Raw genomic sequence first — 27,027 nt, forward strand, 5'->3', positions numbered from 1 at the left:
GGGGGACCCTTCTCACCCCTAACACCTTGGACCCCCAAATCTGGGGTGAAAAGGGTCCCAGAAAACACCCCTGGGACCCCCAAATTCTGGGTGAAAAGGGTCCCTCCCTCACCTAGGATCCCCAAATTGAGGTGATAAAGGATCGTCATAAACCCTTATTCTGGAACTGCCTACTCAGCTTTTTCCTCAAATGTCAGGGCTAAAAAGTCTCCAGGGAGTATTTTTAAAGCATGTATGGGATAGTCAGCATTTGTAAAATTACCACTTAGCTGGGAAAAACCAGAAATGTGAATAAAACCTGGGGGAACTTCTCATTGCTCAGAGCTGGCTGCTAAAAACTCCCCCTCTAGAAACACAGGGCCCTGCCCAGCACTCATTCAAGTAATTCCTGCCTTAACCCAAGACAGCCTTTGTCATAAAATAGAACAAAGAGAATCTTCCTGCCTTAATTATTCATAAAGCCATTTGCTGGAGCTGAGTGCAGTGAGACGTGATGGACCCCGAGGGGTGGGGGATCATCTGGGGAGCCGGGAGAGTGCCAGAGGAGAGCTCTGCTGGATGGAGCAGATCCTTGAAATGGCCAAGGAGAGCAGGAGGGGAAGGTGTGGCTGGGGAGGATGGAGGGGAAGCGCTGAGGTCTCTGCGAGCACAGACGGGGCAGCTCCATCTGGTGGTGGGAAACCCCGGGAAAGGGTGCTGAGAGCGCAGTGTGTGACAAAGCAGCCTGGGCCGAGCTCCTGCAGCAGGGAACTCCCTCCCTGTGTCTCCAGGGCCCACTGAGGGTGTTGGTTTTGGTTTTTTTTTTCCATAAAGCCCTGCAAACAAACCCCTCGTGTTGGCTTTTACAGAGAGTTTCTTCTCTTCATGTAGGAACTTGAGCTGGTGGAGAGGGAGAGGTTAAAAACAGGCACTGGTGGCTGGAGCAGGGGCTGCTGGACAACCTCAGATCCTGCTCTTGGTGAGAAAATAGTGGATGGAGAGGATGAAGAGCCTCAGTAATGCCCTGCACTTGTCTCCCCCTCTGAACTCCCTCTCAGTATTTTTGCCTCGCTGTCACAGCTCTGATCCCAACTCCTTGCTCTTCCCAGCCTTCCCCCTCTGCTCCAGGTAGGAATTGGGATGTGGAGTCACTAATGAAGGTGTTTTGATGGACGGGGTGTTCATGCTGAGGTCACTGTGATCCCAGTGCTGTCCAGCAGGGAAGCACCTCTGCCCTCCTGCTTGGGAATGATCCACATTGTGGTGTGGGAGAGAACCAGCACAGAAATGCCAGGTCCTCATTTTTAAATCAAGCATATTTTAAGATCTGTGGAATTCTAATATGCGGGTTTTGTCTCCTTTGCACAAGGAGGATTCCTGGTGAGTGAGGAGCAGCAGCAGCTCCTCTGCCCTGGCTGGTGCTTGGCACAGTGAGTCACACTGGAATGACACGGAACTGCATGCATTTATCTCAGCTTCCATTGATTTTCCACCATAGTTTCCTTATCTTTGTTTTATTGATTTACTTTCTGTGCTATTACAAGCAAAACTGAAAAAAGGTCCAATGGGAATAATCACATTTGATCCTTGGCTCCCTCAAGCTGTTGCTTAATCCCATGGGGAGAGCAAGACAAGGTTTAGAATAAATGGTTTGACAACATCTGACAGTTAAAGTTCCCCAAGCTTTGTACCTGCAGGTCTTTTTGCTCTGTGTTCTCCGGTGCACTGAAGGTGCTCAGAGTACCCAGAGGGTCTTTCACCTCACCTTACCTTCTCCAGAAGGGCTGGAGGGGACAATTGCTGGAGCTGAAGGCCCTCCATCTCCTGGAGTCGCTGACAATTCAGCCTTTGTGGTTTTCTTGTGGTTGAGGATTTAGCAGTGGTTTCTTCCTGAGAGCAACACGAAGCAGGTGAGGGGAGGAGTGGTCAGGTGAGAGGTGGAGCTGCCCTTAAGAGCAGCACGATTCTCCTGCACCCCTCAGGCCCCTGCAGGTTCTCCTCTCCAGCACAGGAGCTGTTTAAGTGATGAAGTAGCTGCTGTTCTTTGCCTGCTGGGGATCTGAGCCTTGAATGAACAATAAGTATTCAAGGAGTGACAGCTCTGGGAGTGATGGACACCAGTTTGCACTAATGAGAGATCTGGGAGCCTTGCCAAGGATGACTGCAGCACTTAATTGAACAATTCTATATTTCATCTGCCTCTTGCATCAGACGTGTGTTTAACCCCCTGCATCCTGAAAAGCTTGGCCAGTCTCGTCCCAGGTTCCTGCTGTAGGAAATGGGTGAGAGCTGCCCAGGGAATGAGCTAGGACTGAATTCTGAAGGGAGGCCAAAGAGCCAGGCCCACTCCGATGGAGGAACACGAGGGAGGTGCACTGGCCAGGCTGGTTCACTGGCAGCTCTAAAAAAAAAAAAAATAATGGCCAGTCTTCGCGAGCGAAGATCCGGGGAAGGTCTTTCCACCTTCCAGCCTGCGCATTGGATTTTTTAGGTGAGACACAGTGTGCGCGGAACTGAGCCCACCCTTTAATCCTAAAGTGGTGTTGGAATTAAACCCCCATTCTGTCGGGCTGTTCTATCTCCCTCCTCCCGTGGCTCCTTTCAATCAAGTGATAGCATCAGCCCTGGTGGCAGGAAATGGAGCAATTACAGATAGACTTCAAGGAAGGGCTTATCGGAATTGGAGGTTAAACTTTCATAAGCAGAAGGATCATTCCTGTTCTTTGAAGCCTGTCACAGTTCTGTGCACCACGGGTGACTTAACCAGAAATACCAGATGGCACCAGGCAGGCTCTGACCTCAGCTCTGATCCCCGGCGAGTGAAAGTTCCTCTCCCAAGTTACAGAGCCTGAATTAACAGGGCTGATTTCTCGTTCTCCCTCCTGGAAAATGTAAATGCAGGCTCTTGGGCCTGTTTAACGGTGTGTCAGCTGCATCCTCCTCACCCTTGGAGCCCAAATTACTCTCTCAGGTCTCTGCCCTTCAACCAGCCCCATCAGTGACAGTTTGGGGTGGAAAACAGGCAGTTAAGGTTAGTATAAAAACAACTGGGAACTTCAAAACCTCCCTGTCCTCGTGTTGATCCTGAAGAGTTGAACTTATTAATGCACTATTTCTAGTGGCTCCCTGTTCATGTTTGGAAGGAGCAGCAGTTTGCTTGCTTTTGCAGGGTGAGGTTTGCAGAGAAGCCTCTTTATCTGAACCATTTCCATGCCCAACCTGTCCCTGCCCTTTGTCACCGTGATAACTCAGTGCCTGCTTGTCTCTCCAGCTGAAAAGGCAAAAGCTCCCAAAGGATTTCGTCACAGTCCCGTGGGGAAGGAGTTCCCTCCGTTTTGCTGGGATTTCCCCCTGTGCTGTCCTGGTGAGTGAGAGCCCCTGAGCTGCAGCTCTGTGTGAGGGACACGAGGGTTCCTTTGCCTTTCCCTTCCTGCCCCACGTCCCAGGGATTTGGGCAGCTCCCCCCACCTGCAGAACCACCCCAGGCAGCCCCAGGAGGTGATGGCAGCAGGGTCAGGGTGGGATGAGCAGGGCACCCTGTGTGAACTGTGATGCCTTGGGGTGTGAGGCAGAGGGAGCACAAATATCCCGAATTTCCCAGTTTATTCTGGTGGAGGGATGATCTTAGAGCTGTGTTTGGCCGAGTGCATCCCCTGCAGTCACATCCCAGGGCTTTCTAAGCCAGTCTGGGGTTGTTTGGGAGGCTTTAATGCTGTGCAGTGTGGACACCCAGCTCTGGAGGGAGGCCAGGCCATAAAATAATTGTCTGGGCTCTGAGAAATTACGTAAGTGGGCAGCTGCATCCCATCTGAGAGTCGCTTGGATCTCCCCCCTGCTCCCCTCCTTCTCCATGTCACCAAGCCAGCAGCTCCCATTATTAACCCAGAGCTGGTGGAGCAGTCTGAAGAGGCTCTAATTTGTATTCCACCCTGCCAGGGCAGCTCCCTGCACTGCTGCTGCTGGAATCCAAGCCCTTGGGATGCTGACAGAGCCTGTGCCTTCAGCACCAACTCCCAGGAGTGCTGTGCATTATTTAGGAGCTTTCCTTGCGTGAGTGCTCAGGCCCAGGCTCTTCAGCTGCTGGGGATTGAAGCCCCTGCCACGGGTGAACATGAAATGCTGCTTTTCCTGGGCTTGCAGGACGGTTGGGGTCTGGATTCTGGCCCTGCGGTCACAACTGTGTAATGACTGTCAGGTTAATGGCATTTAAGTAGTTTGATCTCTGGTCACTGATGAAAACCGATGTTTGACAGAATGTGCTTGAACTTCCAGGTGTATTTTAGGAGTTTTTTTATAAAATATATAAAATAGTGCATAAAATGATGTACTTTGAATAATATGAGGTGTAGGGAGCAAGTCCCTAAAGTTCAGCAGGAGCTTTTTAGCTTTTAGGATTTTGTGTGTGCTGGCACATTTGTCCACACACAGAACAGAGTGGGGAACATGGATAACCAATCCATAACTGATGGATTTGCCTCCCTTTGCACGGTATCTTCCCATGAGGAGCTTGAGAACTGCCCCCAGTCCGCTGTGGTGCTGGATAATGGAGCAAACCTGGAGTTTTTGTGGAGCCCAGTGTGTCAGGGGCTGCAGAGAACCGGGCTCTGCCTTCTGCTGCCACCTGGTGCTGGTGCCCAGCTCGGCCCGGGCACTGGTCCCAGCCATCCCAAAGCTTTGCTGTGCCAGGGTGCGGCCCGGGGGCAAAGGAGGCACCGAAACACGGGAGGGGCTGCTCTTGGGTGGCTGGGGGAGCAGCGTTCCTGAGCTCAGGGAGAAGGTTCCCCTTTGGTGCTTGAAAACCTTCCGAGCTCGATCAAAAGGTTCAGTGGAGAGCTCTGGCTGGCCCTGGCAGCACCAGAGGGCACTGCTGCAGCTCTCCCAGCAGCTCCCACAGCAGCTCTCCCAGCAGCTCTCCCAGCAGCTCTGCCCCGCGTTCACATCACACCATGTGCCCGAGCTGGAAGGGACCCCTCGGGACCATCGAGTGCAGCTCCTGGCCCTGCACAGGACACCCCGAAACTGCGGGGTGTGGGTGGGGTGTGGAGCAGAGTGAAGGGGTGCAACAGGAGCAGCAACTGCACCTTCTGCCTCATTTGGGTGCCCCTACCCCTGTCTCCTTGCCCTGTCCTGGAGCCCCCCATCCAGGGGCTGTGTGTGCCTTCCCTGGGGTGTCTGCTGGTCCTGCCCTGGGGCAGAGCAGGGTGTGACCTCCTGAGGCATCACCCAGCGCTCCTTGGCCGTGCCTGGGAGCTGTTCAGTCACAGCTTTATGAACACTGACCTGAGTGTTTTCTCAATAACTGGCCTGCTGTCTCTCAGCAGGTGAATGAACACTCAGGGACAGAACAGGAAGGGAAGGCAGGATTCGGGACCAGCCCTGGCATCTGCCATGGTGAGTGGGGGACACTGCCAGGACTGCAGAGTTCGTAGAGGAAGAAATTGGGGTTTGCAGGAAACTGAAAATGAATCTGCTGGATTAAAAACCACTGACTTGGGGAGGTGGTTACCTGGGGGGATGAGGTACAGACAGGTCTGGTGGCAGAGGGCAATGGACACTGATGTTATTTTGGATGGTATCCTGATGATTTTGGGGTGTTTTTTTTGTAAATAGCTGCCTGGCCATCTAATTAGGAAAATCATCTGCGAAGGAAGAGGGGAAAATAAATTGGTGCCTCAGTGAAGCCAGTCCGTAACCATGAGAACAAATCAGCCCTCCAGGAGCAGGCCAGGGCTTTTTTCTGGTCCTTTTTCCTGTGCAGTGTTTTGGGGGAAGGAGAGGTTTCACCTGGGCCCTGGGTCACTCTCAGCCTTCTGCCAGATGGAGCAGGACCGGTGATCACACTCAGCCCATTGTAAAAGCAGGTGCAGGTCTGAGTGTGCCATTCTTTCATCGGAAAAATTACCCTGTTTTTTTTTTTTTTCTAGGAAGAAAAGGATCATTTACCTCCAGTGCAGGCTGTTCTTTCGCTGAGGGGTATTTGGTTAGGTGTGTTTCCTTTTGTGCAGAGGAGATCTGCAGCACCTTTCTGAGCCCTAGAACAAAGGGGCTGAATGGGGAGGTTTTCAGATGCATCTGTGATCTGAGCATCTGCAAAATACAAGGCAGTTGAATACATGAAAAGAAGAAGTTAATAACGCTGGGCTATAGAGAATTCTGATGCAAATGAACCAGAAGTTGGCAGAGACCAGTCTCTTTTCATGTCTGCTTTTGACAGTCACAAGAGTGTGATGCAAGGCTTATATTCAGAATTAATCCTACCTTGCACTGAAGCTTCTGGATTCCGGGCTGATTTCCTCTGCATTTGTGTTGTTCTGATCACATCAACTGATTTGATGTTTCTGCTTTCAGAATGATATTTAAGTTTTCCCTCTGCACAGATTTTTTTTCCCCTCCCCAGCATTTATTCTTGTCTTTTCAAGTCCACGTTGTGCTGGCATGGGCCTTAATGTGCAAAAGCAGGATGGCTCATCCATGTGAAATCGGGGGCCAGGCACTTACTTCTGAAGTTATTCCATCAAGATTTCAGGTTTCCTAAGGAAAAAAAAATTTTAAAAAAAATATCGTGGTGATCCCAAAGTCACTGCTTAGAATTCTTTCTTGTGCTATTTAATAACTCCTAGGGCAGCACAAACCTGAAGGTCAAAGGAACAAAAAAGCCTCAATTACAAGAAAAAACAACAGAGGAAGAGCAACTTTTTTTTAATGCAGGGGCTGTTTTGTGTGGGGTTTTTTTTACCAGTGCTTAATACAAGATTAGACTCTTTGATAAGCCACAGACTGCAGTGGAGCACTGACTTCCAAGGAATTTAGAGCCTTCCAGGAAGATGGTGTCGGTGACTTTGATGGTGGACAGCACAGCCCTTGAACTTTGGCCACTGCACTTTTCGTGTCACCGGGTGGATTGGTGCCTCGAGCTCCCTGCAGAGGGGTCTGTCAGTGGCCCTGGGGACGCTGATAATGAAGAGGGTCTCACTGTTTTGTTATCGCTCACAGCACTGTTTGCAAGGTTTGGGTGGTTGTGACACCCGTGACCCAACTTCCTGCAGTGTGACAACAGGCTGTTTATTTATCTTCCTCACTGGACCTGGGTGACTTCTGGCAAGGAAAGGCCCCAGAACCACCAGCCCTCCCATTATCGAGGCCCAGCTGGTGGCTGGAGTGGCAGCTTCAGGATCTTGTAGCAGCTGGTAACGGGTGTGTGCCCGTGGCAGTGCAGGGCACACAAATAGGGCATCTGCCTTGAAATCCTGAGAGCCAGAATCCTGCATTCCTGTCAAAAACGCTGGAAGCAACTGCAGGCCCCAGACCTCCCCAGACAAGGTGTTTTACAGGAAACCAAGAGCAGGTTGTCCCTAGAGTTGCCTTTGGTCTCCCCACTGGGAATTGCAGACAGCGCTGACTTCGCCAGTGTGAAAGTTTGGGAGGTTTTAAGGGGTGTTTGACTTCAGAGGGGTCCTACAGAGAACAGGGCTCGTTCCTCTGGACTGCACACCAAGCTGGTAATGGGGTTTAAAATTCAGTGCTGCAGCAGTTTGTTGTAGAATCATCTGGGAAACTGAAGCAACTGGAAGCTTTTGCATTTTCCAGTTAATCAAGCTGCTTTCCTGAAAAGAATCCCAAAGAGAATCCCCAGTTTTCCTGTGAACAGTGAAATGGTGTGATAAGCAGAGCAGTTTTTGAATTCTTTTTAGTAGAGTAGCAGCTGGAAAGCCATGAAATGCAGAATTGTTGCTCCTCAGGCACACACAGCTTCCCGTGCCAGGGAGATTACAGTCCTGACGAGACGGATCAGGAGGAAAGTCACTGTTTTTATCTGTTTTGAAGGCACAAACCCAGACTCCATTAGTCACACAGGGAGAGACAGAGCACCTCCCAGGCACCCTGAGCTGGATCTCAAGCTGCTCCCCACAGCTCTGTCTCCTCTCCACGTCCTGCTGGGACACAGGAGGTAAGTCCTGGCTGCCTCTTCTGATCCTCCACACGTTGGATTTCTCCAGAGTCTCTCCACTGTTATCACCTAACCCTTCTCTCCTGGCTGCCAGCAGCTCTCAATCCTCCCCTGACTCTCTCAGAGAAGCTCTCTGTCATCAGTGGGTTAGTGTGGGGCTGCAGGCCAGCATTCCCCATCGCTCATCTCAACTGGGACACGGGTTTATGAACCCTTGTGCAGGTCACTTAACCCAGTTCAGTCTTCAAATTGGGATAATGACATTTATGTAACGACTGGAGGTGTTGGTGATCAGCCTGTTGCAGTGTGGAGCATAGGCCTGAAAAGACCCCTGCCAGAAACAAGTCAGGGCATGTCAGAGCTAAGTTAGGTCTGCTTAGACATTAAGGCTGTGCTGACCTAAAAGAAACAATAAGTCAAGTAGAACCGAGACAAGAAAAATTTGCAACTAGAGATAGGATGTAATCTGGTGGTGGGATTTAATTATACGATGTTTACAGTTAGGTAAATGGATTAATACTTGAATATAATCAAAGTGATATGCAAGTTTATGTTTAACTACTATGTCTCCTGTGAAATGTAAAACCAATCATGTAACCTTGCTTGGAAAATAGTATAAAAGATGCGTTCAAAATGTGGGTCTTTGGGGTACCTGTCTTGGGACAGGAGTCCACAGGAACCCCGGGCCCTGAATAAAGCACCGCATAAACTGACACTCTGTGAGTTTGTGTTTGGATTACGGGCAGCAAGCCTGAACAATGAACACAATGCTGGGGACATTTCTCTGCCTTTATGTCACCGGGTGGCCCCCGGGAAATGATTTACCTGTCACACTCACGTGCCACCACTTTCAGCGGAATTTAAACTCCGTGGTACGGATTTTACTTCTCTCTCGTGATTCCTCAGGAATTCTGAGTCATCAGAGACTGTTTGCAATGGAGGCTGAGAGGTAAGAACTATGTTCTCCAGCCCTGTTAGATGTTAATAGAGGCAATTTGCTAATTGTTTCCTGCTCTGTGGAAATGCCTCCCGCTGAAGGCAGGTTTGGGGTGTAGGTGGAGACTGAACAGAGCCTCTCTGTGTCAGGCACATCTTCCGTGCAAGTTGTCAAACAAGAGCAGTTTTGTTAAATTATCTTTCTTGTTAATCTAAAGCCAGTCAAATTATGTTTCCAAGAACTGAGAGCCTCAGTAGAAAAAAAAAAAAAAAAGAAGAAGCAGAATGTTTTATGTTCATTTTTCTCAAGTTGCTGCCAACATTTCTCCTTATTTTCCCTGGGAGAGAGGGAACACAGCATGGATTAGAGGGCTGAGCTACACTGTTCTGCTGGTGGGGCTGGGGAGGGCAGGCTCAAAGGGGACCTCAAACTCCTCTGTTTCTCCTGGCCCTTCAGCCTGTGGAGGGAAGAGCTGTCCCCTCGGGCTGGGACATCCCTGCTGCCTCCCAGGCAGAGTCCCAAGGTCGGGGCTGGCCTTGCCCAGCTCAGAGCGGCTGTTTGAGCCGGAGCCCTTTTATAAATAGGCCCAGCTCAGCTGCTTAGCAGACTTATCTGCACCAATTACCAGGGATAAGGGCTCAGTGCTGCAGAGTTCATGCCTCTTACAAAATGTTGAGTAACTGTGGCAGGTTACTGGAGGTGGGGGGGGAGGAACCTGCCACTGGAAATGTGGATTGTTTAACAGCCGCTATGTATCGGTGTGGAAAATGGCTCTAGTGGGGATTTATTACTTTCTTCTTGATGAATTTGGGAAAGATCCATGCCAAGAGCCAGCTGAAATGGCAGTGCACTCCTGGGGCAGTGCCTGGGCGTGGACAGATGTGGCTCACAGGGGTGTCCAAGCTCCTCTCCCCCGGAATGTTTTGCTGCAAGTGTGGGGTTAATGCTCTGACTGTAAAACAGCACTGAATTCCTGCCCAGTGTCATCTCCTGGTGTCCCTTCACACTTTGGGAATCTCTTGCAGCGCGTTAAAGCCATTTGAGCCTCTGAGATCTCATTAACTCCATAGACCTGTGTATTGCTGCCTTAATTCCTTGCAGACTGGGCTGTGGCAGGAAGGACTGAAGTGACATTTTAACTCAAACCCTGGACTTTCACAAGTGATGTAACCTGGCCGATGGAATTTTCCCACATGTAGCAACTGCTTCCTCTTCTTTTTCAACATTTATTGACTGTCAGTTGTTTACAGCCTCCAGTTTCTCGAAAACAAATTTCTACACGAAGGAGAAAACAGAATGCCCAGTTGCCACATTCTCACATGGGGTAACTTGTTCTCACTGTGTGGCTTTGCCCTGATGGGATTTATCCAGTGAGTGTGTGATCTCTTTAGAGTCGTGTTGGTTTGAGGTGCAATTTAGGAATTAGAAAACCTGCCTGGGTTTGGTCACTGAAAGATTCTTTTACTGTTGGCGTCTATACAGGGGCTTGATCCTGCCTCTGGTGGAGGATCTGGTTTTTTTGAGACAAAGCTCCTGGTGATTTCAAGGAACCGAAACCAGATGCTTTTTGTTTTTCCAGATCAAGTACAGACTGGAAAATGGTTTCCTCCATTTCAGCACCTCCTGCCTGTATTTGAGTGACTCTGACACGATAATGTGTGTTGTCAAGCAGGGCTTTTCTTACCAGAAAGAGAATTTAGCTGCTGATGTCAGGCCAGATGAGGGTAAAAGTTTGTGACAGGTACTGTGGGAGACGTGAGGAGGGTGTGGGTGAGCTGTGCCAACAGCTACACCCTTGGCAAAGGGAGGGGAAGGCGTGGTGGCAGCTGGAGGACAAGGGGAGACAAGTGGGAGTGCAGGTACGGGGGAGATGGTGATGGGGAGAGGGTGGGAGGGGAGATGGCTGGAGGTGGGATGGGTAGAGGTGGGATGGATGGAGGGGAGATGGTTGGGGGGGGAAATGATGGTCAGAGGGTGATGGGATGGTTGGGGGTGACTCTGTGACTCTGAGGGGAGATGGTTGGAGGGGAGATGGTCACAGGGGAGATCATCAGAAAGGGGATGGTTGCAGGGAGATGCTCTGAGGAGATGATGGTCTGAGGAGATGGTGGTTGGAGGGGATGGTGGTTGGAGGAGAGATGGTCTGAAGAGATGGTGGTTGGAGGGGATGGTGGTTGGAGAGGATGGTGGTTGGAGGGGAGATGCTCTGAGGGGATGGTGTTTGGAGGGGATGGTGTTTGGAGGGGAGATGTTCTGAGGAGATGATGACTGGAGGACATGGTTGGAGGTGGTGGGGTGGCCGCAGGGGAGATGCCCCATGTCCCACACCCGGCACCTCTCCCGCCTGTGCACCCGCACCCGCGCGGGATCGCACTGCTGGCCACTGTACAACCGCGACCACCCCCGACCCCGCTCCCGCCGCCGATTAATTAATTAATGAATTGATTAATCAATCTCCGTGTGCTGACCCAGCCATGAGGGAGTGGGGGGGCCGCGCCTGCGCGCGGGGCCCGCTGTGCTCTGCGCGTGCGCGCGGGGAGGCGGGGCCGGGGCGATGGAGGCGCGCAGGGAGCGCCGGGCCCGGGCCCCGCTCCGACCGCTCCGCCCGCACCGCGCCCCGCACAGCGCCCCGCACAGCGCCCGGCACCGCCGGCACCACCCGCAGCGCCGCTGAGACACCGCCCGCCGTGAGTCCGCGCCCCGCGCGCCCACCCGCGCAACCAGCGCGGCCCCGGGGGGAGCGGGGCGCGTGTGCCCGCGGGGCGGGTCCCTCTGTGTCCACCGGGATCCCTCTGTGTCCCCCGGTGCACGGGTGTGTCCCCTGTGCGTGTCGCTCTTTTCCCCCGGCTGTGTCCCGGTGTCCGTGTATCCCTCTGTCCCCCCGGTGCGGGTCCCCCCGGTGCCTGTCCTGCCCCGGTGCCTGTCCTGCCCCGGTGCGTGTCCCTCTGTCCCCCCGTGAGTGTCGCCCCCGGTCCGTGTCCCCGCCGGGACTGCTCGGATCTCCATCCCACGTGCCCCCGTCCCGCATCCCCGTCCCGCATCCCTCTCGGGCTCCCCGGGAGCTCCGGCAGAGCCAGGAGGGCTCTCCACCGGGAACCTCGGGGCGGGACCCTTCCCGCAGGGATAGCAGCTCATTCTCACAGGGATAACAGCTCATCCCGCAGGGATAGCAACTCATTTCACAGGGATAGCAGCTCATCCCGGAGCTGCGACCCCCGCGGGGCCGGCTCCGAGCGGGCCAGTGGGCTCGGGGTGTTGATGCCCCCACCCGTGGAGCCGCCGGGGGGTTGTTTTGGGGTGGAAGGGTTAACAAACGGGCCTGTTTTGCCCGGGTGTCGCACACGTGATGGTCACACTGTCTGGTTTTTGGTAGAAATAGCATTTGGGTGTGTAATCAAATCCCGGGCGGATGAATTGCAATTGCTGTCGGACAGCGGCTGCGCCCCAGCTGGGGTTGGGTTTGTTCAGACCCTCCGAAATGTGAAGTTCTAAACCAAACCGAGAGGAAGTCCGGGCTGTCTGATACCCTTGTTCCTTTTTCTGGGTGTGAGAGGGGCTTTAGTGCCCTGGGAAGGAGTCAAAGGCAGGGAACCTCTGTTGCTTCCTTCAGCCAGATGGAACACAAAAACCCTTCAGCACGGACTGAGTGATCCAGCAAACAGGGTTCTGGAGCAGTGGGGCAAGTGGTACCAGTTTGGGATAGAACATTGTCCTCTTTTGTCCTAATACAAAGTACAAAGTAAGGGGTTTTGAATACCTGTTTTATGTGCAGGAGATCGGAAATGCTGCAGCCTTGAAGGTGTGTGAGGATCTGGTGGGGATGGACCTGCACTGATCCTGTAACCAGGACCTCTCAGGGCAGAGCCTTTGACGGGGAAAGTTTGTTATGAAATAACAGCTCCCAGGTTGTTAGAAAATAAAATTAATTCCCCTGGTGATTTGCAGCCTTATGCTCCTTTTGGGGATGTGATGGCATCGTGTCCCTCTACATAAAGATGGTTTGATGAAACCTCTTCATAGGAGTGTTAATTCACGGGGACAGAGAAATTTGAGATAGGAAACTACAGTAAAACTGCAGTTGGATCTGTGTGAGAGGTGATTCACCTGGTTCCTGGGTCACCATCACAGATATTTAATATTAAATGTTGACCCTTCCTCAGTTGTCCTTCATTCTGCAATGCTGGGCATCTAAATGCTTGTTTTCCTTAGGGTTTTCTTTTCTTAAATTTTTAAAATTCTGGACATGATTGAAACCAGAGCAGCCTTTTCACTGCTTTGTTAGCATGTGTTTGAAAGTTTCTGGATCCAGTCCTGGAAGCTGTTCAGTGGTAGTTTTGTCCTTATGTCAAGTCTGCTTATTTAATAAAGGTCTTGTGAGGGAATGTTAATTAAACAGTGCACAGTGCAAGCTGTAGTTAAAACAGCCTGAATTGGAAAGTATTACATGGAGGGAGTTCTTAGGCTGTATTTAGTAGGTCTGTGTACCTTCTTACTTCCAGTTTTGTCCTAATCTGATTTTCTTTACTGTCAGCATCTGTCAGATGAACATAATTCAATCCAAGTCACATGGAAACGCTCCTTGCTTATTGCTTATTATGTAAATTATCGTTCTCTGCCCTCCCCCCTTAGTCACCTAACTGGCACAGACTTTACACTGAGCTTCAGTTGTCTCGAAATAGAGGCCCATTTTTCCCAAATCTTAGTTGTGAGGAGTTATGAATGTGTTGAAATGAGTCTTTCCCAAGGGCTGGTCACGGGTGACGCTGAGCAGTGAGTAACCCACAGCTGAACACTGATGCCTCTGCAAGTGCAGGATGTTAGAAATTATTAATGCTGGCAGTAATTGTACCTCTCTGTGGCGGTGGCTGAGCTGCAGCAGGAGCAAAAGCCCTTTCTGGTTTGATCAGTTGGTGGTTCTGTCTCGTTCAGGGCTCGGTCTGAAACGGCAGCTGCGTTTTGGTGATGGGTTTGTTGTCTGGGAGTTGGGATGCTGGGAAACAGTGCCTGTAAAACTGGGGAGGATGTCATCTGTGACAGTTTTCCAGAGCCACAGCCCACGGCAAAGGTTTCAGGAACCCTCAGTTCCTCTCTGCGTGGGACAAAGCGGGAAGTGCATCCAAAGCGACGAAAACATCCGCAGGGTTTTAAGGAACCAACTTTCCCCCCCCCATCTTGGAATCAGCTGCCTTGAGGAATGTGCTGCTCCTCTGGGCTGCTCTCCTTGGATACTATTTGTTTATGGTTTGGTGTTTGTCCATACCCTGAAAGTTGGCTTCTATTTATATTCTGATAAGGCTGGTTCTGTTTGCTTCAAGCAGTGGGAACTTACACACGAGATTTCAGGAACTTTTGCCGTTATTTCGAGGTTGGGTTTTGGTTTGGTTTGTTTCTGCAAAGCTGGGCTTTTTATCAGCTGTTTGTCTTCTGTTTGTGCTGGTCATTTGTGGAAGTGAAATAGTTCACATTTGTCCTTATTTTGTCCTGTTTGTTTTGGACGCATTTTGTCACAAATGAGTTAAGAACTTTCTTCCAACTTTTCCTCCAGCTTGGAATTAATTTTTGTGAAGAGCTGAGGTTTTGTTATGGCTCTTCCTATTTCATTATTTGACAGGGGTATTTTTTCATTAGCTTTGCTAATACCGAGATTTTTTTGGTTTTCTCCCTGTGTCTTTTCCCCAGGGATTGGATTTCTCTCTGGCTGAGGCTCCTTCGCTTCCTGGAGGATGGAGATGAGTCGGGACAAGCTGTGTGCCAGCAAGGCTGAGGGCAGCTCAGACTCTGGCTATCACTGCTCAGCGTGCCACGATGACGAGGAGTGGGGCAACACCAGCCGGGGCCGCTCCAAGTCTCGCAGCCTGTCGGCCTCCCCAGCCCTGGGAAGCACCAAAGAATTCCGGTACAGCTCCTGCTCCTTCCTGTTCCTGCTGAAATGGATCCATTTAGCACTAGAGTTTAATTCTCACTCCTTTTATATAACCATAAAACGGTGTTGCAAAGCGAAGGTGGGGGGGGTACAGTAAGAAAAATAATATAATAATGTAAATCAACAGCAGGGTCACTCCTGCAAACCTTTACAAATGCTCTGGTGCTGCTTTTCTTTTTCTCTAGGCAGAGCCCTAGGGCTGTGTGTTAAAAAGCTGGGGGAGTGTTTGGGTTCAGTTGGTGTTTGCAGACACTTCCCCAGCCCCCAGAAACGCCCAGTTATTCCCCTGAGCCAAATTTCCACTCTCACTGCACGGCCCTCGTCATGTGGGCAGGGATGGGACTTCTGATTCCGTGATCTTTGGACCCTCTGCAAATATTGAGCAGTGCTGGGGCAGCAGTGGGGCTGGCGTGGTGGGAGGCACAGCAGAACTTCACCCTCCTGGCCCTGGGAGCCTCCAAAGCACGGGCAGAGCCTCGGAGGAGTTCCCATGGAACGCGGTCCGGAGTTCCTGCCTTGCTGGTAGGAATGTCCTTGGGAGGCAGAGCACGGGTGGGTGAGGCTGCACATCCCAGGGGGAAGGGAGGCAAGCTGAAACCTTGGTCTGAAGAGGCTGCAAGGTTGGGAAAATCCACTCTGTGTGTGCAGTTGAGTGTCCTTCGTGCTGCTGGCAGGGCTTTGCTGAGGGCTCTGCTCTGGCTCTTCTGTCCCAGCTGTGGAGGGGGTGTGCAGTCAATAAATAAGAGTTTGGGTTTAAATCACCCTGTAAAACTGGGGGGCTTCCTCTTCTCCACTTCTGCCTTTACGAACACAGACTTCAGCCAGCCTGTGTAAATGACCATGTGGTCCAACTTGTTGTGTGTTATCTTCTGGCTAAATAAGTGCTTTTCCAGCCAGGAGTGATCTTTGTGGACCCCTGTGCAGGGTGGTTTGGGTTGGGGTCATTGTTTCCGAGGTTTCTCTGCATTAAGATGCTCTGCAGTCATTCTCTGTCTTCAGTTTAGGGCTAAATTGTCACAAGACTGCCAGGAAGTGCTCTCAGGCTTCCTCTGGAGTGTTCAGATGGAGGGAGTTGCCCATCTGCTCCGAGCTGACAGGCAGATTTTCCTAAAAGATGGATGATTTCCAGGGCATTGCTGCTCATTCGTGGCAGGGACTGACTAGAAACAACTTTAAATTCAGTGCAGACATTTTATTGAGTAGTGCACAGGCTGATAAATAATAAACCCAAGCGAAATCTCAGTGAAAAGTTAAGCAGGGATTGATTCATGGCTGGAACAGCCTGAAGGTCGGCCGTGGATATTTAATGTGGGAACAGAATTCCAGTCACTGGGAGGGGCCTGGAATAATGACCTGTGTTGAAAGAAGGCAAAAGATGACAGTTATCTGGGAGAAGCTTGAGTGGGGCAAGAAGTGGGAGGTGATGCCGTGCCAGGGTGTTATTTAACTCTGCTGGTTTCCAGTGTAATTGCTCACCGGTGGAGAGAGACTTTATCACTCCCTGGCCCGTGCTGGCACACACATTAATCCTTCCTTGTGCCAGCCCTTGCTCATTCTTCTGCTTCATGTAAGTAAGGTAAACTTTATAAAACACTTAATAATGCTCTTATCTGACTGGGTTAGCCTTACAGATGGGGGGAAAAAAAAAATCATTTGAGAAACAAATAGGATTTCTGTTTCGGTGGTCGGAAGTCGGATCTTGGGCACTCACATTTTGTTAGGCATGGAACAAATGGGATGTTGCTGTTATTCCTTAATTATATAGATTTGTGACCTGTGAGCTGCTTCTGATTTTTATTAGATTTCTGAGGGTTTTTTTAGCTCTGAGAGTGAGTCACAGGGCTGGCCTGAGCTGCTTTATAACACACACAATAGCAGGCAGTGCAGTAATGATTGTTGCTGCCAAGCAGCAGGGTAAATGAATTAAGCACAGGAAAGGCATGTTTCCCCCTCCTTTTTAATGGAATAATTCTAGGAGCACTCACAGAATGTTTCAACAGTTCCATGGTTAAGTTTTGCTCCCCTTTCCAGATTTGCTTGAGGGAGGTGGGAGGGAGGTGAGTTCTGACTCGCTCCAGATAATCTCACCCTGGAGCCAGGAGTAACCCTGTGTTCTCCTGTGTTCATTTTGAGCATAAATGACACCTCAGAGCTGCTGCTTATTTGAAGGCAAAGGTCACAGGAGATATATAGGAACAAACAGGGAAAAACCAGCATTTTTTCCAACCTGTTCAGAGGCACAGCCTGGTACTGCAGATACCTCCGTGGGCCTTAGGACTGAAGGGTTTGCATTTCGTTAATTTATCGAGTGCCAAGATTTAAACAACAAAAAAGGTGTTTAAATAACTCACTGTGACTTGACAGTGGCAAAAGAACTTGAAGGAGCTGCCTTGGTGCTGGAGATCTCGCTGTAAATGCTGGTCAGGGCACACACTGGGAGACCTAATGCCATGTGCATGAAGAGCCCTCACCGAGCTGTTTTCTGTGTATTTACACCAGATTCAGCCATTCTAAAAATGGGTACTCTTAGGTAAGGTGTAGTGCCTCAAGAAATAGAGGGGGAGAAGGCATTACTGTGCCTGCAGCAGTGAGCCTGGTGTCACACAGGAGCTGGTGCAGACACTCAATGTGAGAGTTAACACCTGCAAAATGAAACGGTGGCAACAAAGGCAGGGTTAAGAAATGTACTTTGCCCTGCATTTCTTAGTGCAGCTGTCCCAGAGAAGTGGTTTGGGTGGCTGTGGAGCCAAATGCCCCCAGTTTGTCCTCAGATTTGGTTTTTTTCTCTAGTTGATTTTTGGTTTTTGTCCCTCCAGGAGAACACGCTCCCTGCACGGACCATGCCCAGTGACCACGTTTGGACCAAAGGCCTGTATGCTGCAAAACCCTAAAACCATTATGTAAGTGCTCCTCAAGTGAAGGGCACCGTGCTCCTTGTGGGGCAAAGAGAAGTTTGCTTTCCCCCTCCTCACCCCTGGGATGGTGGAAGGTGTCCCTGCCCGCGGAAGGGAACTGGGTGACCTTTAAGTTCCCTCCCATCCCAAACCGTGCTGGGAAAAACCCACGATTTTTGCCCCTTTAAAAGGTTTTATTTCTTTGCTCTCTCCCTTAAGTGTGAGGTATTTAAGTCAATATTTACTTGCCCAAGCCCTTCCCCTCAGCACACAGGGCTGTTCTCAGGACACTGGTGGTCCCCAACCCTTCAGCAGACAGTGATGCTCTCATCACACCGGTGGTCCCCAGCCCTTCCCCAGCAGGGTGTGACTCGGATCTCTCCGGGAGGGAACCCTGAGTTTCCTGGTTCCTGGTGGTGGTGTCAGAAGCCCTGCAGAGCTGGGCTCAGCTGAAGCCCCGCCTGGGCTGTGTTTCCCCACCTGGCTGTGGGAGCAGCTCCTCCCCAGGGGCTGGCCCAGGACAAGGGGTATAACTGCAGGGACAGGAGCCCTGGCGTGCAGAGGCTGCAGGTGACACGTGCCAGGGGAAAGCTGCCTGGGCAGGACAGCTTGGGGGGAGCAAAGGTGCTTGAACTGAAGGACTGAGGACCAAACTGTAAATTCCTTTTCTCGCTGCGCCCAGGGTTTTGTTGGCTCTCCTAAAAACGAGCAAAACCTTTTTTATTTTTTTTTATTTTTTTTTTTTTTTTTTCCTTGTCTGAGTAATAATATCATTACACTCCCTTCATGGGAAGGAACTTTTTAGCAGAGAATCACAATTTTTACATCCAGGCAGAAGTCAGGGAGGGTCTGGGTGCCTCTGTCAGTGCGACATCAGCACCAGAGCTGGCAGAGCCGCCTTCTGGGGGCTCTCACGATGAACTGAGTGAACCCTCAGGGAAAAAAGGATCTGGAGAGAAAGGGGAAGTCAAATACCTGGTTTTGAAGCTCTTTTTTGAGATGGGATTTTCCTGGTGAAGTCTTGCCTCTGATGATTCCGGAGTAAACGTTTTCCAGGGGATTTTCCTGGGAAGCCTCACAGCGTTTTATTGGGACCGATTGAAACACTTCAACAGGGAGAAACATTGTTCAGAGCCACATGTTTTCTTCTGAGGCCACAGTTTATTAACAAGTGATAAAAGCCTCAGCCTTTTACTTTTTTTTTGGAGCTGTTGCATTTGCCTGACTCCTGGAGGGAAACATGAAGATCTTAAAGTGTGTTATGAGTAACGTTTCGTGTAGTAGAACTCCGTGGAATTGGTGAGTACAGCTGGAAAGAGGCAGCCTGGCCTCTGTCTGAGTGAAGCTGGAACTGGTTCTGGGCTCATCCAGTGAAATCAGTGCTGCAAACTTCAGTTCTTGTCAGTGTTGTTGATATTAGACTCCTGCATTATAACTTAGTTTCTGCTGTGCTTTGAATGTAGAATATGGGCACTAAAATGGAATGAATTCTAAATTTACATTAAGCCTTTTGACTTGCAGTGTTGGATGGGGGAAAAAAAATTATGCTGCAGCTTTTTCTGATGCCCTGATTGAATGTTTGTCCTTGTTTTGGGTCGGCTGAAGAGGGGAGAGCACTGGAACACTGCAGGGGAGCAGCAGGGGAGGTGTCAGTGGAGGAGTTTGCTCTGAGAGCTGTTGTGGTGCTTCTGTTCAAGTCCCTTTCTGCACAGGCTGCTCCTGTGGCAGCAGGGCCAGGAGTTACCACACCTGAGTCCTGTGTTGTGCTGAGGGGTTTTTACCCCTGTATCACTGGCAGATCAGGTCAGGAGGTGGTGACTCTGGGGGGTCTTTGTCCTGCAGGCACATCCAGGATCCAGCCAGCCAGCGGTTGACGTGGAACAAACCCCCCAAGAGTGTCCTGGTGATCAAGAAGATCCGGGATGCCAGTTTGCTGCAGCCCTTCAAGGAGCTTTGTGTGTACCTGACCGAGGTAGTGAGAGGGGAAATTCCAGTTTTACCATAAAAAATGTTGTGTCTAAACCTCTCTGAGTTACTGATTGTGTTTAGTGTGCAGAATTACCACGTGCAGATAAACCTTCACAGCCCTTGCCACTGGGTGTGGTAAAATCTGCTTCAGAGCTCAGGATCAGTGCTGAAGTACTTCAAGCACAGAGCTTAAAACCCCGAAAAAAGTGAAGTGAAACCTTCCTCTCTGCAGTTCCAAATGACAGGGAGTGGGATATTCAGGAGCTTTAAGCCCTGGCCAAACACAGCAGTGGTTCTGCTCTGTGTCATCTGCATTCCAGGCTGCACTTTCATTTATTACGTGGTCTGTGCACGCTGCAAAATCCTCCTGAGAGTTAAAACCACCCAGGGAAGAACAACCAAGGTGTGCAGAGCACTGCTGTGAACTGTTATTTAAGTGTTGTAAACTAAAGCAGACCACGGGGAGAGTCAGATGTGTTGGCATTCTAAGCCATTAATAACAAGCTTATTGTCTCTGTCCCAAGGAGAACAATATGATAGTGTATGTAGAGAAAAAGGTGCTGGAAGACCCTGCCATAGCTAATGATGAGAATTTTGGACCAGTGAAGAAGAAATTTTGCACCTTCAGAGAAGGTACGGGAGTGACTCCTTGAGGGGACAGTTATGTTTGCTTTTTCTCTTGTGCTTCTCTGGGTTGGGTTTGTTAATTTTAAGTGTCTTTTGCAAACATTTGTAGTTACATCCCAGTTTTGGGGTTTTTTTAGTGTTCCTGGGTGAATGTTGTCGTGCTGCAGCTTGGGATTTTTCTTCCTGGTTGTAGCTGGGGGATGAAGAGGAGTGTTGGTACAGCTTAATTCAGAGCTTGTGTTTCTCTGCTGCTTGCAGATTATGATGATATCTCCAATCAGATAGACTTTATCATTTGCCTGGGAGGAGATGGGACCTTGCTTTATGCTTCTTCACTTTTCCAGGTTGGTCCTTGTGGGAGATAGACCTGAAAACCTTTCCTTTTTGAAGCATTTGAAAGTGGGTTTTCCCCCCTTTGCTGCCGAGTTCACATTTGTCCTTTGCTGGTGGTTCCTTTCGTCATCAAACCCGTTTTACCTCCTGAAAATGATGGAAAATGGGCTGGTTTTGTTAAGCACAGTTACATCAGTACTCAAAATGTTTACAGCAATGAGCTGAGATGTGAATTGCTTTGATTCAGTGGCTCTAAAATTCTTTTCTTTGTTGATAGGGCAGCGTCCCCCCAGTTATGGCTTTTCATCTGGGATCCCTTGGATTTCTTACTCCCTTTAATTTCGAGAATTTTCAGTCCCAAGTCACTCAGGTTATAGAAGGTAAATTTAAGGGGACAAGGGGTGGTGTTTCTATTGTGACATTTTTCTATACCAGTTCTCTAAGCAGTGCAGTGTTTAAAAACTGACGAGTCAGGCAAACATAAAATATTTTATGGAAGTAAAAAATACTTTATTTCTTCAAAATGCGATTGAGTTGTGCCCAAAGTAGATTCTAAAAAAAAAAAAGATGTATAAAATTCCCACATTCCTGGAATGTTGCCTTTTAGTACACATTTCTCCTGCTCTGGTTTTCTTTCACTTGGCTCTGGTCTCAGTGAAGATCACACAAGCCCAGCAGCGTTTTCCAGTCTTGATCACACCCATATAAAAATCAAATTTTACACAGTGAGGAGGGTGGGAAGGGACTGAAATTTGACTTCAGTTTTGCTCGTGTACTACTAAAAATCAGCTCAGAGCTTTAACCGAGCGTAGCCCATTATCCTGGGAATGAACCGGGAGCGCTGGAAGCTCAGGAACGAGGGGAGGGCATTTCATCCTGGGGGGATTTGCTGCACTGCCACGGTCCTGGGAGTGCTGCCTCCTGTTCTCCACCCCCAGGCAATGCAGCCCTGGTGCTCAGGAGCAGGCTCAAGGTGAAGGTGGTGAAGGAGCACAGGGAGAGAGCGGCGGTCCCGAACGGCATCGAGGAGAACGGGGTCGTGCCCGCCAGCCTGGAGAAGGAAGGGGGCAAGCAAGTCATGCAGTACCAGGTGAGGGGGCACAGCAGGCAGCGGGACTGAAGGCTGGGTTTGAATTGCTGGGTGATTGTTTTGTGTCCCAATGCTGTGGGACTGATCTGGGCTGCTCTAACTCGGTGTGGGCACTGAAGGAGGAGGGAGGGGTGCCCATATCTGCTCTTGCTGTGCTTTGGCTTTGGCAGTAATTTCACAGAAATCACAGAGTTACTTAGGTTGGAAAAGACCTCCAGGGTGGAATCCAGCCTTCCTTCTGTTTTGACAACAAAAGTAGCAGTTCTAAAGTGAGATACAGCGAAGATTTTGTTAATAAATGAAAAGACAAACCATTAGTGACCAGCTTCTGGAAATGACTCATAACAGCCAAAGGCTTCAGCTGGCACTTGATATGACAGAAGTGAAGAGAGTCTGATTTGGCAGCTGCTAAATCAGCCTGCATTTTCCAGAGGTCTGGAAAACGTTGTTTCCCTTGGTCCTTTATTCCCTTGCCAGGGCAGCAGACCCAGGCTGGGGTAAATGTTTGGTGTCGTGGCAGGTCCTCAACGAGGTCGTGGTGGATCGTGGCCCTTCCTCCTACCTGTCCAACGTGGATGTGTTTCTGAATGGACACCTGATCACCACAGTGCAGGGAGATGGTGAGTCTGGAGCTCTGTCCCTTCTCAGTTCACCTGTGGCAGCAAAGATGAGCGTGCAAGGGATAGGTGTGTTTGTTCACTGGTGACTGGTGTGTCCCCCAGGGAGTCTTTGGGGTGGTGTAAGCTTGTTGTGGGCTTGTGGAGGCAAGTGGCAGTTTCTTTGGGTGTCACATGGTTGGGCTAAAGGCAAGGCATAGCTCAGGAAGGATTGGTGTGGATGGCTGGAGTTTGCTGAAGGCAAACAGTCCCAGCTGGTGGCCTGCAGGAGTTCACCTGCAAAGCTCCTACCCTTGAAAGAAAAACCAGAGTCACTGTTACAGAACCTGTAACCCGAGATGCACAACTTTGAGCAACATCCCCAGAGCGCAGGACAGGTGGGATTAAAAGGGAGTTCCTTTCTGTGTGTGCCAGGCTGCAGTCCTGCCCTAGAACACCAGCTCGGTTTTCACGACTCTGGGATCTGCTGTGCCTGCCACAATGACTGTGGTGCTGATGCAGTGCCCGTTTGTCCCTCCCAGGGGTCATTGTGTCCACCCCCACGGGCAGCACGGCGTATGCAGCCGCAGCAGGAGCCTCCATGATCCATCCCAACGTTCCTGCCATCATGATCACCCCCATCTGCCCACACTCCCTGTCCTTCAGACCCATCGTGGTTCCTGCTGGCGTGGAACTCAAGGTCGGCTCCTTCGCTCTCATTTCTCTTTTGTGAACCAAGAACTGCAAACGTTGTAACGAGCACATAAATGCTGTGGGCAGTGAAGGAATGCCCGTGGGAATGTGCCTGGGAATGCTCTGGGCCTGCAGGTGAGCTCCTGTCTCTCTTTCAGATCATGCTCTCCCCCGACGCCAGGAACACAGCCTGGGTTTCCTTTGATGGGAGGAAGAGGCAGGAAATATGCCATGGAGACAGGTCAGGCCTTTTTATTTTTGATTGTAACATCTCTAAGGGTAGAAAACCCTGATCCATGCAGTTCCCTCATTCTCTGACACCTGTAAAGGAGTTGTTGCCAGTGAAGGAACATTTACGAACCCTGACCCCTCAGCCTTGCTCCTGGCTGGGCCATGGGAGCTCTTGGAGGCTGCAGGGCTGTGTTAGCTCAGCAGTGGGGTTGGTTCTTGCCCAGAGTGCTGTTTGCTGCCCTGCCTGACAGCTGTCCCGTGCTGTTTGCAGCATCAGCATCACTACCTCTTGCTACCCCCTCCCTTCCATCTGCTTCCGAGACCCCGTGAGCGACTGGTTCGAGAGCCTGGCCGAGTGCCTGCACTGGAACGTCAGGAAGAAGCAGAACAACTTTGCCGTGGAGGAGGAGGAGTTTTGAGTGTCTCCATCTGCCAGCCCCGTGGGAGTGGAGAGTGGCAGTGTCCCTTCTGCCTGCCTGGGCTTTGGCCAGGGGCGTGTGGGCCTGCACTGCTGGCTGTGCTTTGTGACCTGGCAGGTGCCGTGGCTGGGAATTGCGTTCCTTCCTGCACCGACCGAGAGTTAGGAATGGAAGAAATTGGGCTCTGGATTGTTGTGATCCAGCAGGAATTCCCTCCTGGAAAAGGATCCTTTCCAACAACCACATCTGCAGCTTTGATTGTAACCTCTCCCTTAACCACTGGCAGTGGCAAGGCTGAATGTAGATACACCCCGGGGAAGTGGCATTAAAATAGCCAGTTTTATTCAGTATATTTATAATTCCATTTAACACTGCTCTGAGTATAAAGGCTCTAAGAAGCTTTCTTAAAAAAAAAAAGAAAAAAAAAAAGGTAATCTCCTCTTTGTTAGCCCGAACACATCTGGCCCAGAAAGCACTTTTCTTGCTCTCAGATGTGACCCACTGAAGAAACACCCATGGAGGATGTTTTTTATTGATTGGTGGAACTAACACAAAAAGGATATATTTTTTTATGTGTGCATTTGTATCTCCTGGTTGACCCTTGGCTGTCAGCACTGTGGGAATACCCACAAATATCATTAATTATTGCAGGTACCTCTGGTTTTGTAGCTGAGCTGCTTTAGAGCTCTGCAGTTCCTGCTGGTGGGAATCACCCATGTGTTGTGTTTTTCTAATTATTTTTTGCTTGATTCCCTGGAATAGCATTAGAGACATTTAAAAAAAAAAAAACAAAAGTCCTCCAGGTGTTCAGGAAGAATCTGGACTTCAATTGCCACGATCTTGTCTAGTTCCACTGTTGTCTGGAAGAAAATATCCTGCAATGCCCTCAGCTTCCATGGATACCTTCCAGCTCTTGGTGCTGAGCAGAACAGGATGGGACACTGCTTCTGGTGGCTGGAGAATTGGAGAGGACACATTCCCAGGGGAGCAGCAACGGTGCCTTCAGCACTCAAGATTATTCCAAGCCCCGTGTCTCCTTTTCTGAGATGCTTTCCCAGGTTTCTAACTGCTCTCCCTGGACAGATTTTACTCTCTGTGCTTTTGTGAAAGGACAGAAAACCAAAAAAACCCAACGGCAGAACTGGTTGGGAGGGGTGGGGGGGGATAAAAGGGTTTGCCCTGGGGTTGAGCTGAGAGCCCAGGGGGATGTTTACATTTCTGTTCTCTGCGGTGCAGTCTCACCATCACCATCACCCATCTGCAGCCTGGCTGGGGGGTCTCTGAAGGAGCAGGGGCTGTTCAGGGAGAGCCTGGGGCACAGCCCTGCAGGGGGATTGCTTTTCCTTGGAGAGGGGGTGAGAAGCTCTGCGTGGTCCAAAGTGGGGATGGGGAGAGTTCCCTTTCCCATTCCCAGGCCCTGCCTGACCCCTTGTCCTCTGATGGTCCCAATAATGTTCTGGGGGCTGCCCTGAGCTCATTCAGAGCAGCTGAGAGCACTTTTCCTTTTAAAAGAGAAGCAAACTCTCAGTGAATGGTTCAAATCACAGTGAAAGGGTGTCGATAGAAACCAAGACTGGGTTTGTAAATGTTGTAAAATAGAACCTTGGGTTGATCTGGTCTAAACAGACGGATTTTTGTGGTACCTGGGAGAATTGTCCAGGGGAGCTTTGGGGGTTTCTCTTCCACTTGAATCTGCAGTAATTGTTTTATCACTGTTTTGAAGCTGCTTACGGGTTTCCTGGGTGGGGTATCCAGTTCTCTGAGAACTGGTTACTTTCTCAACTGTAGAAGTGTCAGGCTTTTTGCTTTGAATCTATTTTATTTAAACATGCAATAATTGAGAGAAGGAGCAGGGGGTGGGGAAATGTGTGGTAAGATGGAAAAAGGAGTGGAGTTCCAGGCACACTGGGAAGTGGGAATCATTTTGCAGAGGCAAGGTGAGATGATTTATGAGCCTTATCTAGTATTTTTTTAAAGATAAAACTATATTCAGCACTTTTTATTTATGCTTTTTATAATAGTAGAGCTATTCTTGACTAAGTGGCCGGACTTTTGATTTTCAGAGTGCACAGGTCATGGAATCTGCAATCAAAGTGTACTGAACTACTTTAGACCCACCTTAGGGGTTGGCTTTGGATTTATTCTTTGAATTATCCCCCACTGCAGTTGCACTGCTGGCTCTGGGGCTGCTGCAGTTTTTGTTGGAGAAGCTCTTGCTGCTGAGGAGGTTTTTGGGTTGATTTCCCTTCCCAAAGCTGCCTTGGCTCCAGTTATCCCAACATCCCAACTGCTCAGACTGACCTGAGTGTTCCAAGGCCCTTCTCCAGGATTTTAATCCACAAACTGCCATTCCCAGACTGCAGTTCCTGAGCAGCCCTGGGGCTCTCACATCCAACTGCTGTCCTGGGGGGGGAATTTTGGCTCAGAGCTGAACCAGAAAAAAAAAAAAAAAGGCAAAAAAAAAAGCTGTAAATGCACACTCGGTTTGTTGGCAATAAAACCTCATTCTGCTGATGTAGCTCGTTCAGATTAACTTGTTGAAACTGTACTGAAAAAAAAACAAAAACAAAACACAAATAAGGGTTTTGCTGATGAGGAGTTTCTAAAGCAAGGGGTTTGTGGGTGTCCCTGTACCTACAGATCCTTTCCAGTCTACAAAGGGCCAAAAATGGAAGCTGGGAAATGAATTTGGTTTGATTTTTTGGGGTTTTTTTTTAAAGTTATCCTCTGGTAGAAATTGAAGTCATTAACAACTGTGTAGCACGGAGCAAAGCAGTGTACTGAATTTTTAAAAGCTGAAAAAAATCCTGTTACATATTGTTAACGCATTGAGAACCTGTTTTAAAAATATTGTTGAAGACAAAACTATTTTTCAATCCTTTCAATAAAATCTTTTTGTAAAGTTGGATTTGTCCAGCAGCACTTGGACTGGGGGAGGAGGGAAATGAAGAACACCCAGGTGGTTGGTTGGGGAGCAGATGTCCAGGGGGGTTGAGATGTTGTCTCAGGGGACAGGGACATCTCTTTTCTACAAATACACTCAGGGCTTCTCTCAATTTTTTTGCTCAAGAGTTTTGAAATAAATGCTGGGTTTGCTGTGCAGGCTGAACCAGATCCTGTGTGCAGGGAGCTGGGATGGACTGACCATGTTTTTGATTGAAGGCCCAGGGATAGAAATGCAAGGCCAAGGCTGTCAAATAATCCCTGATAATTTGGATAGCAAAATTCCCTTGGACAGTGACACTCCAGTTATGACATAAAACTATTTACCACTCTATTTATTGCATAAAACACCCTTTCTTCACCTGATCTGTGCAAGATCAGAGCCTTCCCTTCCTCGTCCTGCTCTGGGCAGGCCCTGCTGCACAAAAGGCCTGAATGTGCCTGAT

The 27,027-nt window shown here is 49.8% G+C and overlaps 1 protein-coding gene across 3 annotated transcripts; it reads left to right on the forward strand.

The window, feature by feature from the left end:
- The first annotated feature begins 11,415 nt into the window (after positions 1-11,415).
- NADK (NAD kinase) lies at positions 11,416-26,543 on the forward strand. 3 transcript variants are annotated; one of them, XM_050322485.1, is made up of 12 exons: positions 11,416-11,551; positions 14,544-14,760; positions 17,604-17,687; positions 19,524-19,653; positions 20,174-20,282; positions 20,535-20,620; positions 20,887-20,989; positions 21,548-21,699; positions 22,220-22,319; positions 22,838-22,995; positions 23,147-23,229; positions 23,491-26,543. In XM_050322485.1, exons 2-12 carry the CDS (start codon positions 14,588-14,590, stop codon positions 23,636-23,638), a joined length of 1,326 nt encoding a protein of 441 aa, XP_050178442.1. In that variant the 5' UTR covers positions 11,416-11,551; positions 14,544-14,587; the 3' UTR covers positions 23,639-26,543. The 3 variants fall into 3 exon arrangements, with proteins under 3 accessions (XP_050178442.1, XP_050178443.1, XP_050178444.1); XM_050322486.1 differs by lacking the exons at positions 11,416-11,551; positions 14,544-14,760 and adding an exon at positions 14,891-15,309; XM_050322487.1 differs by lacking the exons at positions 11,416-11,551; positions 14,544-14,760 and adding an exon at positions 14,898-15,339.
- The last annotated feature ends 484 nt before the right edge of the window (positions 26,544-27,027 follow it).

Source organism: Myiozetetes cayanensis, unplaced genomic scaffold (genome assembly GCF_022539395.1).
Source record: "Myiozetetes cayanensis isolate MyiCay16 unplaced genomic scaffold, myiCay2020 scf28, whole genome shotgun sequence".
In the NCBI taxonomy this organism is placed as follows: Eukaryota; Metazoa; Chordata; class Aves; order Passeriformes; family Tyrannidae; genus Myiozetetes; species Myiozetetes cayanensis.

Excerpts from the sequence above, each read along its gene's own strand:
- NADK (XM_050322485.1), top strand. The coding sequence starts at position 14,588 with ATGGAGATGAGTCGGGACAAGCTGTGTGCCAGCAAGGCTGAGGGCAGC. Across the intron at positions 14,761-17,603 it reads GGAAGCACCAAAGAATTCCG|GAGAACACGCTCCCTGCACG; the intron begins GTACAGCTCCTG and ends TTGTCCCTCCAG. Across the intron at positions 22,996-23,146 it reads CTGCTGGCGTGGAACTCAAG|ATCATGCTCTCCCCCGACGC; the intron begins GTCGGCTCCTTC and ends TCTCTCTTTCAG.